Source organism: Ceraceosorus guamensis (genome assembly GCF_003144195.1).
Source record: "Ceraceosorus guamensis strain MCA 4658 unplaced genomic scaffold IE81scaffold_58, whole genome shotgun sequence".
NCBI lineage: Eukaryota > Fungi > Basidiomycota > Exobasidiomycetes > Ceraceosorales > Ceraceosoraceae > Ceraceosorus > Ceraceosorus guamensis.
Genome location: NW_020290053.1, coordinates 80,168 through 93,560, shown reverse-complemented (window position 1 = coordinate 93,560; position 13,393 = coordinate 80,168). Strand labels below are relative to the sequence as shown.

General features: G+C 56.5%; 4 protein-coding genes across 4 annotated transcripts; 1 reads left to right on the top strand and 3 right to left on the bottom strand.

Moving 5' to 3' along the window:
* Positions 1–258: 258 nt before the first annotated feature.
* Positions 259–1,669, bottom strand: IE81DRAFT_348975 (hypothetical protein; the record flags this gene model as incomplete). Its single annotated transcript, XM_025516327.1, has 3 exons — positions 259–678; positions 1,005–1,545; positions 1,626–1,669. 3 exons carry the CDS (start codon positions 1,667–1,669, stop codon positions 259–261), a joined length of 1,005 nt encoding a protein of 334 aa, XP_025367914.1.
* Positions 1,670–3,467: 1,798 nt separating this feature from the next.
* Positions 3,468–5,586, bottom strand: IE81DRAFT_331427 (hypothetical protein; the record flags this gene model as incomplete). The annotated part of the gene is made up of 2 exons (XM_025515250.1): positions 3,468–5,392; positions 5,466–5,586. The coding sequence occupies 2 exons, from the start codon at positions 5,584–5,586 to the stop codon at positions 3,468–3,470; spliced, it is 2,046 nt and encodes a 681-aa protein (XP_025367913.1).
* Positions 5,587–7,705: 2,119 nt separating this feature from the next.
* IE81DRAFT_204633 (Gaa1-domain-containing protein) lies at positions 7,706–11,103 on the bottom strand. Its single transcript, XM_025510917.1, has 4 exons — positions 10,261–11,103; positions 9,805–10,163; positions 9,569–9,682; positions 7,706–9,501 (listed from the first exon to the last, which is right to left on the bottom strand). Exons 1-4 carry the CDS (start codon positions 10,983–10,985, stop codon positions 7,886–7,888), a joined length of 2,814 nt encoding a protein of 937 aa, XP_025367912.1. The 5' UTR covers positions 10,986–11,103; the 3' UTR covers positions 7,706–7,885.
* Positions 11,104–11,663: 560 nt separating this feature from the next.
* Positions 11,664–13,241, top strand: IE81DRAFT_348972 (hypothetical protein; the record flags this gene model as incomplete). Its single annotated transcript, XM_025516326.1, has 2 exons — positions 11,664–12,269; positions 12,516–13,241. 2 exons carry the CDS (start codon positions 11,664–11,666, stop codon positions 13,239–13,241), a joined length of 1,332 nt encoding a protein of 443 aa, XP_025367911.1.
* Positions 13,242–13,393: the final 152 nt, after the last annotated feature.

Genomic DNA, 13,393 nt, shown 5'->3' with positions numbered 1-13,393 from the left:
GGACGGCCGTCACACCGTTGGGGGTCAGATCGCTGGACGCAAGCCGGCAATCGCGATCATCTTCCTGCTCTTCTGCGCGAGCGACGATCGATAGCGACGATCGATAGGGCCCGGATGGACTGCATCAATTGCAGATGGTGAGCCACGCGCTCGATCTTTGGTATGGCCACCAAAGCTAGCTCGGCAGAAGTGTGAGGGAACAAGAGGCAGAGAGGGCAAAGAATTCCGAGCAGAGGGCTGTACAACAAGGCAAAGTTCTCAGCGGAGTTTTGGAATCTTTATATGCTGGCCAGCATTGCTGTAATCCAGCTTATTGTACCACTTTGGCACGGTGACGCGACCTCTGTTCTGCCTAACTATCGCTCCGTTGTCCACAATCGTCTTCTTAAAGTCCGCATCCGCATTGAACGCTTTGGCCTCAGAAACAAATTCCTCGTGCTTGATCTTGGCAACGGCAGCTTTTTGCCTTTCTACCGCCGCCTTGGTCGCTTGTACTTGCGCTTTGGCGAGGTTGGGGTCAACGGGAGTCTGTCCGCCGGGTAGTGCCCCACCCTCCGTGCCATGTTTGCCAGCATCTGCAAGTCCTTTGACACCATCTATGAAAGTGGGTACCAGCGTAAGTCCGCCAATGACCACACCAGCGGTGCCTCCAACTAGACGCCGATCGAGCGCAGCCGGCTGCAATCAGTACCGGGGTCGACCGGCCAAAGTGACGGGATGCGTCGATCGAAGCAAAGTTGCAGCGCAGACCGCAAAAGTCGAGGGCCGCATCGAATGACGCACGGATCGATCGATCGATCGATCGATGAAAGTCAGTGTTGGAAGCAAAACAGAAAAGAATTCGATGACGTCGTGCCGTGTGTAAGACCAGCGTAGCACGTAAGACACAAATAGGGAAACAAAAAAGAAGGGGGGGTGGGGGGGGGGGTTAAAAGCCGCACCTTTGTCAGCAGACCCTTCCACACATTTGACTTGCAAACTTCTCAAGCCGGCGCTTCACGCACCGGAGTGCTCCCAGTTCTGACGACGCTCGATCGCTCCACGATAGCACTTTCAAGCTCCCTGTTCGACCCGCTTCTCCTTCTCAGCCGTCCACTTGGAAGTTTGCTAGGCGCTGGAGAAGGCTCCTTCGCAAGTGCGGGCGCATGTTCAGGTTGCTTTGCTTGCGCCTTCTTCTTGACCGGAGCTGGCGCAGGCTCGGATCCGAGCGCTTGCGCCTTGTCTGCAGCAGCTTGTTGCGCAGCAGCAGCTTTAGCTCTCCACTTGTTGACCGTCAGACCGAATTCCAGCTCCTTTTTCACGTCGAACGTGCTCGGATTGATGGTCGTTGGCGCTGCTTCCGCTTTGCCGCCTCCGTGGTGCATGAACATGGGTAGGAAAGAGAGTCCCATCAAGCCTGTCCCGACGGGTCCGCCAAGGGCTGGGAGCGCGCGTCTTTGTAGCCCGAGCGGGTTTTGTGAATCATGATTGGCAGCATGGCGGTCATTGAGCACTGTCTCGGATGTCGGCACCGGAGCAGCTGTGCATGGAGTCTGCGTAGATGCGCTGTGGCAGTATGAGAACAGTAGATCCAAAAGTTCAGCCCAACGCTCTTGGTATTCGCGTCTGAGAGGAAATATACTCACAAGAGCGCTAATGTGCTCAAGGCCCAAAAACCAGTGCCTCGCATATTCGGCTTGAAAGACCGAGTGTGGTCTGGCGACGCAATGAAGCGTACACAGAGAGGTGTAGAGTGAAAAAGAGACCAGCTCCTTGCGATGAATGCGTGCTTGTGAGATGTGATAGGTACGCCCAAAGAAGAGCGACGACCGGCGTCTCTTTGATACTTTGGCGAGGGATGCTGTTGTGCAGAGCAGCGAGCTGACCAGCAGCTAGTAGCAGCGTATAAATAGTCCGAGGAAAGTGATGGCATGAAGCGTTGCAAAGTGTAGGGAAAGGGGGAAGCTTTTGCGTGGACATGAATGGGGCAGAGACGCGTTATAAACACTCGCGAGTCCACTTTGGGTCCGACGCGGTGTTGTCAGGAACGCAAGAGTCTACCACGATGATGAATCTTCATCACCGCGTTCCACGCGCACGCCCAACGTCGCGGTAGTCAATATGGCGTCCCAAGCGCCTCTTTGAGCAGGCGTCGCGCCTTGATCGAGGACCGCGGTAGCCGGATGCGTTCTACGCGAGGGTGCGTCGCACCGCCTAGCGTGTTGACTGGCAGGCTGGGCAAGCCGAGCCTTGGGCCCATGCATTCACGATTGTGTTGTACTGGCTATGCCAGTGTCGACAAGGGGCGAGAGCGAAGTGTTGGCGAAGGTGAATGAAACGTAAGCCTTACTTTGACGTCCAAAAGTCGCAAACGGCGCAACACGAGCGTCTAGACTCGTGACTCACAGCTGATCTGGACCCCCGTGTCGCGCCTATCATTCTTGATTTCGGCGACGCTTGCACCTTGGAGCTAGGGCGCCACAGCTTTCCAAATGGAGCGCCAGCATCAATCAACTTTGTGCCCAGCACGTCGCCTCTGCATCAGCCAAAGTCGTGAGTACGGGGCGCATGCCGAGGGCGACGCGGCGCCCATCTACAATTCTTAATCGTCGCTCAAACGCCAGCGCCCTACGCCTTCCGCGTGTGTGCGAGTCAGAGTCACGTTCTGATCCATGATGCGATGCAACCAACATCAATCAGACAATTTGAATCAAAGAATCTTGAAACTTGAGTTTGAACATCCTTCTTTGCTGCTGCTGCGCTGCTGCTGCTTCTCCTTCGTTCTACGCGCGGAGTGAGGCCGCGCGGCGCATTGCTGTTTCAGCCCCGTCCCGTCGTACATGGGCTGCCCCAAACCGCCGGCTTTCGCATAGCTGCGCTCATCTTCCAATCGTCAACGGAAGATCTTTCTAAGCGGCTGCGGTAAATTGCGCCAAATGACTGCGCACGTGTTATCGAGGTTGCGATATATACGCCTAGTGAATCGTTCTGTGGAATGTCCATGCTGCTGACCAGCCAAGGGGCATCTGAAGCGGCCCGTTGCTCATTTGGGGTTGCTCTGCTCGATCGCGAGCACCCGGCAGGCCCTGAACAGATTCCGTGACGCGAGCAACGAGCGCGACATGACAATTTGGCGGCGCAACTCGTGCTCAAGGCACGTGCAAGTGATGAGGCGTAAGCCGTGACTCTTGCGGTCGCGAGGGCACAATGGAGTAGATGACCAATAGATTGCTCCGAAGCATAGACAGCGCTGCTATATTTCAAGAGGGAGGCTTGTCTCGTCTCTCTCTCTCTCTAGCGTTCCGGAAGACCTGCCGGTGTGACGATGAATTGAGGATGGAAGAGATGTGGAATGATCGAGATGAGCGAATGATGAGATGCGGAGAAAGCGCAAGACACGCCGTAAAAAGTTTGAATGAGCGGAGGTCCCTCCCTAGCTGGCATACAGTCGAGAATGCGGCTCTGCAGAAGCTACAATTGGCGTCGTGTCAGGCATCTTGGCGGCTTCTGTGGACCAGACTAGGCCAATCGCCCAAAGGGACTCCAAAAATGTTGGCAACAACGCCGTGCTTCGGCTTCTTGTTCTTACCGCGAAGAACGCCCAAGGGTGGAAGACGAGAAAGAGTTTTGGCCCTCGCAAAAAGCTTGATGTCATCCCATCGGTGCTCGAGCGCCTGAAACAGATCTGCCATGATCCTCCACACTTTCCCATCGAGGGAAGCGCCGAGCTCGAGCGTGGTGTCAACTTCGACCGTCCAGCTCTGCCTAGCGTCAAAGAGTAAGTCCGATGATTCGAGCTGCTCTGACCCATAGCCAGCTCCACGATTCGAGCTGCTGAGCACCGCCTTGCTCCAACGCTGGCCAAGATCCGAGCCTTGCTCGATAATGCTCAGGGCGCGACGCCAGAATGAAGAATCTGGCATTTCCCAATCCGAATCTTGCCGCGACTTTCCCATCGATTCGTGTTTGCCTGAGGCGACCTCTTCACCTGTGCTCGTGAAGTCGGCGCGGCGACGGTCGACGTCAGTGAGTGCTCCATGATCGCGCCCTGCGAGATCGTTTTCTACACTTTCGGAAAGTTTGACATCGCGACGTCCACTTGCGGAACTTTGCGCCAAAGAGCCGTCGCGATTGTGTGTATGAGCTTCGCTCAGGTCGTGTGCCAGAGGTGTGGAACGTCGAGCAAGGGCATCCTCCTCGCCGCGAGGGAGGAGTCCGAGATTGCGACGACACATCCAAGTGCCGTCTGGAAGGCTAAACTTGCTTGTGAGAAAAGAGACTGCTCTTGAGCGGTGCTGCGGACCGAAGCCCAGGTTATGTCCGCAGGAAACGCCGCCGGAAAGGTGGGAGGCACGCCATCTCGGCGAACGTGTACTGAGCGCGGAAATGGCACGTGCGACCTCGTTCAGCGTGGTGCGAGCCATCGACGCTGCACTGGAGAGTGACCGTTTCGCAAGAGTGACTTCACGTCGCTCAGAGGCAACCACTTTGGCCTTCTCAATCCTAGTGAGGGCACGGCGCCACAAGCCAGCTCTAGGGACCCGGAAGGAGGAGGCAGGACCTGGGTTGACATCCGCACCGAATAACTCGATAGGCGTTTGCTCCAGCGCATCGGGCAAGGCTATCCATCCGAAATGTGCAAGCCAAAGAGCGAATGATGCCGCATCCGAGGAGAACACGGCGCTCGCTTCTGTCGAGACCTGAGTGCGGTCCTGGGGCAATCTTTCGGTCGTGGTCAGCGCGCGACGTCGAAGAGAGCTACGCGGACGCGGCGCCAGATGAGCACCGTTGGGTTTGGTGGAAGATGTGGGCGATTTGCGATCATCATCGGACATCTGCCCACGCTTGTCGGGATGATGAGGCGATTTTGTAGGGTGTACAGCCAGATGAGTACTGTTGGAACTAGTCGAAGAGGTGGACGACTTCGGATCGTCATCCGACTTTCGCCCACGCTTGTCCGGATGGTGAGACGATTTCTTGGGCTCCCCAAACAGAGGCAAGTGTATGAGGCACTTGTCGTGCGCTTCCTCTTCCGCCTCCTCTTCTTCTGTTTTGTGTTTGCTACGACGCCAAAACAGCGTCCACAAGGATTTCCTGCAAAGTGTGATGGGGCCGTAGCCGAAGATGCTTCCGAAGCGCGCATCGATCTCCTCTTCGCGCCTGGACAGGATGTGGTCGCTAGAGAAGAGCGTCGCGAGGCTGTTGCGAGGCTTGGGCGGGTGCAACTGGCCTGCCGAATGTCTGGGCCTGAAGCGGGGTAAAAGCTGTCCTACGTCTGCGATACGGAACGAGTGGTCCTTCAGTTTTAGATGCTCCTTGACGTTGGCAACGCCGGCCCGCGTTTCCGCGCGTCTGTCGACATGTGCAGCCTCTTTGGTGATGAAAGCACGGCGATGCGACTCGCCAGACTCATCTGCAAGGCGTCGTCGAACGGTGCGTATGACTTATCAGTAGAGGGTCCTCCCTTCAGACGTGTGTCTACGCACCTGAGAATAAGCGCGGTTGGAACGTCTGCCGAGGTTGCGTTGAAGGTACTGGGGCAGCGAGACCTGCATTGATGCAAGCGGCAACAATCAGTAGCTCCACGATGATTTGCAGCACCTTCATACCGGCGAGAGGTGGCTTGGGAAAGGATACCAAAGGAAAAGACGTGGGCCTCAAGCGGTGTCTTGCGCCTTTTACAGACGCTCAGAGTGCTGAGCTTAGCAGAAGAGAAAAGGGAAAGAGTAGGGAAAAGTAGGAAGACAGAATCGGGGGAGGAGAGGCGGGCAAGAAACGAGCAAGCTTGGCGTGGCAAGAAGAACAACGCTTGGGATAGACTAGCGAATTTCGGATCGCGCGCCAAGCTGATCGTTTTTCGATGAGAGGCGAAGTTGTTGTAGCGAGTCAAGTACTTTGGTAGAGACGAGAGCACTTGGGCTTGTTCTGCAGAGTACCTTTGGAGCGGGAGAGTATGCGAGGATCTATGGACGGAAGTGTGCAACAGCTATTGATCAGGGAGCTCCGTTCCGCGACCGGCGAATCATGAATGGGACGAGAAAAGATGGCATGCGCTTCGCTCGATGCTTTATGGACCTGACTCGCGATGCGCTCTTTGCGTGGCCGGAATGCTGCGCGTTTTGTGCAGTCCACGTTCCAGAGGGAAGGTTACCGTTGCTTCAGTACCTACGACAAGGATGCACCGAGTGCACCTCGTCTGACCAGCTGACCAGCGTTCAGCGTTGCGCCCCTCACGTGGTGCAGACAATGACGACGCCCTGCAAGAGCCCGGTTCTGCGCAGCTGCGCACCTCGCGAACGTCGTGTCGAGCCGACGCAAGCGCTGCTGAATGCTTGTGCATTCCACAATGTACCTCGAGCTTTGGCACAAAGTGTTGACTAACGATTGCTCAGCAAGCTGAACATGCGTTGGACTTGGCTCGCACTTCGGTATCCGATCTGCGAGGCCAATGACTGCGTGCGTACCTGGGCCCCTTGCGAAGAGTCTCGGTGAAGCGCTTGTTCGAGATCCACATCGCTCGGCGAGCCTACTGCACGGAGTGTGCGCAGGCGCTGGCTGCTACATTGGCACGCAGGCTCCCAAACTGCTGCCGCTGCTGCTTCACGCCCAAACGTCTCGCGGTATCAAATCCGACACTTCAGCCCGACCTGACCCTGAGCAGGAACCACGTTCTTAGCTGAAGTACGCCATCGTGTCATGATGTTGCATTTGCAAAGTTCGCGATCGGCTTCGATGTTGGCTCTGAAGGGGCAAGAGCGAGCGCAAGCCTACCGACGAGTCGAGTACCTACGTCTACACGGCCCTCGGCATCGAGGATCGTACGGGACGCTCCGATCGGGTGCGTTGCTGGGCCGAAGGTCAGGAATGAAGACCACCGAGCGTGCCAGTCCTCTCTCGTAAGATCGGCGTTCCGAGCTGACGCGCTTGATCCATGTGCATCGCGTCGCGGTGCACACGACCATGTTATTGCTTCGCACCTCGACCACTTTCGCCTGGGGTCGTGAGAGCCAGACCACATCTACGACTCCGTGCCAGCTCATTTCCGCTTGCAGGAAAGCCTGTCTGCTAAGAGGATCGCATCGCTCACGAAGCTCCAGGAGGGCGTTTAGCATGCGCCATAAACACGTGAGCTAAGCATGGCAGACGAGGCCTACAAATGACGGCACTGATTGCACAGCGGCGTCAGATGGAGTGTTTGGGGGTTCGGAAATGCGGCGAAGCATGCTTGAATCGACGATACGTAGTCTTTCTGCGCCCTTTTCGCACGAGTTTGTCGCAGTGCGATCTGTGGGGATTAGCTGTGGCTGACCTGGTGCGTAAGGAGAGCCAAGCAGATCTGGCGATCAAGCATTGTGATTGGCGGAACGTGCGAATTTAGCGCCAACTCCTCTTGCCATGCCGCAGGGTCGAACCAATCATCCGACCTTGCCGATCGTCGGCGATGCGCGAGCTCCGCCAAAAAAACACTCGGCGCGATCTTCAACGTCGAAATGGCTGACGCGGTACGTGACCCTGTTTGGTTATGCTGCATCGCTGCAAGTTTCATGGTGAAGCAGGCAGTACCACCGGCGGGCAGGATCGCTTCCACTTATTCAGCTCCTACCACATTCAGCTGGATGTGTTCGCCAAGACAACAGGTTCCGTCCCGATCCTTTTTGATCAATCGGTGCATAACGAGCAGTAGATCGGTCGTCGCAAGGCCGCACGAATACCACCCGCGCCGGACCCGTGCTAGCGCTCAGCATAGTTGTTGCCTTGGCCTCCCCTCCTCCAGCAAAGGCAGCAGTAGCACCCCATCTACCCCATCTCATCTTCCACACCAAGCAAAGCAAGGCAAAGCAAATAATAAGCGTCCGATCCCTTCATCCCATTATTCGCGTTTCAAGTGCACGTCCTAGAGTCTAGCCTATCCTAGCGCACCAAGAGCATTAGCCACCGCCGCCTGCAGGTGGATCGTTCCGATACCCAAGAGGAAGAAGCTCATCGTCTTGGTTCCCAGCATGAAATCGTTGGCCAGTGTTCTATCCACGAGCAGGTCCACCGCGCAACTAATCTGTCTAGCCAGAGCAGTCCAACCAGCCGACGAAGCGGGCGCAGGAATTCCTAGACCCATAAAGATGGGAGAGAGCTGATCGGGCAAAGGTCCCAGGAGATCTCGCGATGCCCAGTAGGCCAGACGATCGAGCGTCGCTTGCGAGAGCAGCAAGAGCAAGATGGGATGCAGCGCCAACAAGATCGCAGCTTTTCCCATCGACCAGAAGCGCAGGCCGACAGTAGGCGCAGGCTCGGAAGAGGAGCGAGGTTGGAACAAATATAGTGGTGCTCCTAGCATGATACCGCTCAATGCAGCTAGGGAGAAATTGAGCGTGCTCACGCTCGCAACGAGCATTCCGGCATGTAGTAGCGTGAGCGCGTGAAGCGTAGGTGGCAAGGGCGAGGTTGTTCCCGGGGCACGGGTACGTTGCAGGGCGGCAAAGGTTACGCAAAGGAGCGCAAAGGCGCCAAGTAAGAGCACAGCGATCCATCGGATCTCGTCGCATCGCCAAAGGCCTTCTTTTGCGCATTGCAAAGGCGCGCTGCCCATTAAACACAGCGTTGCGGCCGCCAAAGCATGCATCGTCACAATGACAGTCAATGCTGTCCCAGTAGGTCTTTGCGTGCCGCTCAAGCTCTGATCCATCTTGGCTAGTCTGGAAGGAGTCAAGAGCGCACCGCTCGAGGCATACGCTTCCAGTAATGTCGCTCTGTAATGTTGCATCGTCGGTCTTCTGAGGGGTACATCCGCTGCTGCCGTCATGCTCGCCAGCACACCGTTCCCCGCGGTCGCCTTTGAGAGCGTCGAAACAGACCTGTTGATGAGCTCTTCAGCGCGCACTCTAGCTTCTCTGCCCTCTCTATTCCAGAGAAGCAGGCCGGCGCACGAGAGGGCTACGGCGGGAAGGATGGCCGTAGGTAGCAGCGTAGCAAATTGGACAAACTTGTCCGCTTCCGTGACGAGGTAAAAGAATTGCGAGTGGTGCAATCTTTCCAGCAGATTGGAAAAGCTTCGGATGTTGGACTCGATGATCCTTCCCAGTTGATAGAAGCCGTACGGACCGTTGGCTGGCGTGGCCGAGACGCCGATGGCGTCAATGTGGAAAGCGGTGAGCAGACCTGCGGGAGAGAGTGGGGTGGACATGGCCAATCTTCCAGCTTGTCTGGCCACATTTCTCATTCCCATCAAGTACCTCTTCGTCCCTCCCGCATCCCAATACTCTCTGTCCAACCATGTGGAAAGCGCTCCAAATGCCCTGTCCACCGCATAAGGCAGATCATCCTTGGAGGGAGAATCGAATCGGATGGGCACGTTGTCCACTCGTTGAGCTACGCGGACAAAAGTGTTCAGAACGTCCAGGTTAGGCTCTGCGCCATTGACGCCTTCGAAGGTAAGCTGCAGAGAGGAGAAGCTGTCGCTGGGATAGTCCAGGGAGAGACCTGTCCAGATCAAGGAGCGTGGAATTTGCAAGGCGTCTGCTTGCAGGTCTGAGGTGAGGCAGTACTATTAGACACGTCCGCGAGTGCCTGGCGACGAGCAGCAGCAGAAACTGACTTGCCTGCGAAGAGCCATAGTACTGGGTAAGCCAGGCGCGCGTAGCAGCCAACTCGTCGCCCTCGTCATCGTGAGGAAAGAGAAAGATGAAATCTTTTGACCAGTACTTGAACTCTGCGCGTGTGAAGGCGGGGACAAGTCGCGCCAGCGTCAATGTCGTGGGGTCAGTTGCAGAAGTGCAGAGCAACGAGCAGCAGCACTTGATGATTTGCACGTCATCCGCGTTCGTCACTCACGGCCCAAGAATCTAGCCAGAGTGAGGGCGAGCGCGACACCCCTAACATTATCCCTCTTCTCTTTCAATCTCTCGTACCACTCTCCTCTCGTCGCTGCGTCGCTTCCACCAGCAGCAGCAGCAGCGAATACTTGAGCATTCTCCTCGTCCGTGTGATTAGCAATGCTGCTTTTCCAAGGAGCTAGGATGAGGATGCTCTCCCTACCGTCAGACCGAGATGCTCTCAAGTGACCGTACGCGTTTGTTCCTGATCTCGTTCTCGTGCTGGTGTGCGAAGAGGAGGAGAAGGAGTAGGTGTAGCTTTGCGCGTGAGCGAATAGTCCGACAGATTCGAGTTCGGATGTGATGAAGCTGGCCCTGCTATTGTGGGCGCGTGTATGCGGTGTGCAATGTCAGCTCCAATCCCGTCAAGGAGCGCGCTAAGTCTAACCCCACACCTGATCACCAAAGATCTCACCTCTTTGCATCGTTGCCGCTCCGCAACACCTCATTCACCCTCTCAGCAGTCTTATCCGCCCACTCGACCTGCTGCCAATCCCAATAAAGTCTTCCAGCAGCCGGTTGCAGCGCATTCTCGTCCACATATGTTGCCCTATGAAAAGGTTTGTGCGGGATGGGAAGAGCAAAGAGGAGCAAGAAGGAGGAGATGAGAAGAAGAGGTGGGAGGATGGGCGGGAGATGGGACAAGGGTCGGAGCAGATGTAGAAGGAGCGCTCGACGGGCTGGACGCGTTGTGGCAGCGGCGGTGGTGGATGAAGCGACAGGCAAGGGATCGATGAGAATCTCTTCGTCGTCATCTTCATTCTCCTGCTCCTGCTCCTGCTCCTGCTCCAGCTCCTGCTTCTCTTGTTGATGCAGTCCAGCCACATCTCTGCGTCTTCTCACACTTCCCGCCATCTTCCTGCCCTCTGCACTTCCTCTACCCCTCCTTTTGCCGCTCTCGCGCTCCTCCTCCTCCTCCTCGATCTCGAGCACACTCGCCACGCTCCTCATGCCACTTGCAGGTGTGTTGTTGGGCGTGGGACTAAGTCTAGTAGATCTTCTGGGTGTGGCCGCAGATGTTCCCCTCACCCTCTTGCCCTCTTCCTCATCCGCGCTCCCGCTCAACGCTTCCGAGCTGAGCACGCTGGCGGATCGTCGTGCACCCGTGCCCGTGCCCGTGCCGGCGCTTGATCGGGGCATGATGGGGGAGATCGACAATTGGTGGAAAGAGGGTGTAGATCGAGCGCAGCTGATTCGTGAGACAGACAGACAGAAAGACAGACGTGGTGAAAGGCACGGCTTACGAGTCAAGTCGTCATGAACATGAAAAGGCTTGAATCAAAGTGACGCAAAAGGACGTGCGTGCACTCAGGACGACGCACCCAGCATCCACCCGCGCAAACGCGCGGATCGCGGGCACCGCGGCGCGTGCACCTGGTGCCATGCAGGTATATAGTCACGTAGTCACGTGAGTGCGCGCTCGGGCTGCCCGAAATTCTTCTAACGTTGACGCGTGAAGTTTGAGGTTTTTGGAATCTTGAATCACGAATGTGATTCGATTAATTTGAACGATTTCCGCGGCGTAAAGTCAGTCAGTCACGAGTCATCATGCAGTCAGTCAGAGTCAGTATAGGTAGTCATTATTCAAGTCATGAAGTTGCAGCAGATGTGCTCGATCGACGAATTGAGTGGCACGCAGCAATAACCTGGGGCCTTTTCTGCTCCCCTCCGCGCTCCCCCTCTCTTCCTCCCACCCCACCCAAATCTAGGCGTAGAGTGCGCGATCCACACTCAGGCCCATCTCCATCTCCAACCCCCCCGCTCTCCTTCACTCCGTCTTTGCATCAGGTCCAACTTCAGGGAGACGAATCGCAAGCAATGTCCTCCACAAAGGCCAACGAGAAGTCGAGATCGAGCAAATCGACGGGCATCACCTCTCGCGAAAGTCCAAGCGCCCACTCGGTCGACGCTCGACGTCGCAAACGACAAAAGGTCGCCGAGAGGAGCAGTAAAGAGCAAGAGTTTCATGCTCCTCCTCACTCACATCCTGCTGACGATGAGGGTGAGGGTGAGGATGAGGATGATGCGGATGGGAGCTTGGAGGAGCATGATGCGAGCGCCTTGGACTTGCTCAATGCTCTTGGAGCTGCATTTTGGGGTACGCGAGATGCTCAGCCGATCGTCTCCTCCACTCAACCCATCGAGGTGGCTGATCTTTCTTCCATGCAAGCTGCGCGAACACCACCGAGCCTGAAGCAGCAGGAGAAGCATCAGCAGCAGCAGCAGCAGCACCCTTCCTCCTCCTCCTCCTCAGATATCTCACCCACCTCTGCGACGTCAGAGAGAAACTCTTCAAAGAGCAAGGGCAAGCTGGAGCCGATGGGAAAGAAGGCGAGAGAGGTGCAAAATGTCGTCTTTGATCCTAGCGCTAGGAAGACGCAGCTGCCTGGCGCTGTCGCCACTGGCGGATTGGGTCGTTTCATGGTGAGCGAGGCGAGGCGAGCCGGCGCCTGGAGCGAATGGGCCAGCACCTGTGTTTGGGAGTCGTGCAGGCGTTGCGCCGGATTGGCGAGGGTGCACGCACGCGGCTTGCGCTGGCATGTGTAGGCGTTGCGCGTGTCCACTGAAAGACGGCTGCTTTCGGCGGGCGATGGGGTCAGCCAAATCGTGCGCTGCGCTTCTCCTTCTTCTTGCTAAGCACGCCCTTTTGCTCTCTCCTTCTTTCGCCAGTCATCCAAAGTACGCAGGCCTACGCAAGATGACGAGGCAGCAGCCTCTTTGCGCGACGAGCGGTCACGTTTCAAAGGAGAAGATGGCGAAGCCGAGTCTAATGAAGAGAAATCTCAAAAGAAGAATGACGTGTTGTTATCTCAGCTCTTGTCCAGCACGCTCTTTGCGCCGGGAGGCGAAAGGTCCATCTCTTCCACATCCGCATCCACTGGCAAACGGTCCTTGAACCACAAGGATACCGCAGCCAGGCTGATGGAGCTTTCCTCCTCCTCCTCCTCCTCCTCCTCCAAATCATCGGCATCGGGAGCAGCGGGACGGTCGAACAGGGTGACGGGTAGAGGTCTTGGTGAGAAGCTGTTGAGAGCGAACAAGCTCTCAGAGGTCCCTGCCAGCATTCGAACGGGCATCCGCTCAGCAGAGAGGCAAAAGCTGAAAGATAGAGTGGAGAGGGAAAAGGAAATGGGCAATTGGCACGCTTCCATCAAGCATCGGATCGGCAGAGAAGAGGGAGATGGATTGATTTTGGATGCGAGGAGGAACAGGGCAAAGGGGGGTGATGGGGATAGGGATGCAAAGGCGAGAAGAAAGGGATTGGGATTGGGAATGGGCAGCTTCAAAGGCGGAACGCTCAGATTGACGAGGGAGGAGGTGGGAAGAATAAGAGGAGAGGAGGAGTCGTTTGGTGGCAGGAGAGGTGCAAAGGCAGGTCAGAAGAGAAAAAAGTGAACGCGTAACCCCCCGCTCGCCCGGATCAAGATGTGCCCATTGGTTGGGTGGGGGCGGGGCATGAACAGATGCACGGGGGCGCAAAGCCCGTGAAGCGCTTCTGCAACCGCCCCTTTTTCCCGCACCCCCACTGCCAAGCGCCAATGTGCACA

Bases quoted from the DNA above. Each gene is read 5' to 3' on its own strand.
- IE81DRAFT_204633 (XM_025510917.1), bottom strand. From the start codon at position 10,985: ATGCCCCGATCAAGCGCCGGCACGGGCACGGGCACGGGTGCACGACGA. The intron at 9,683-9,804 runs GTGAGTGACGAA...TCACACGCGCAG, and splicing joins TCTGGCTAGATTCTTGGGCC to AGTTCAAGTACTGGTCAAAA. The intron at 9,502-9,568 runs GTCAGTTTCTGC...GCCTCACCTCAG, and splicing joins CTATGGCTCTTCGCAGGCAA to ACCTGCAAGCAGACGCCTTG.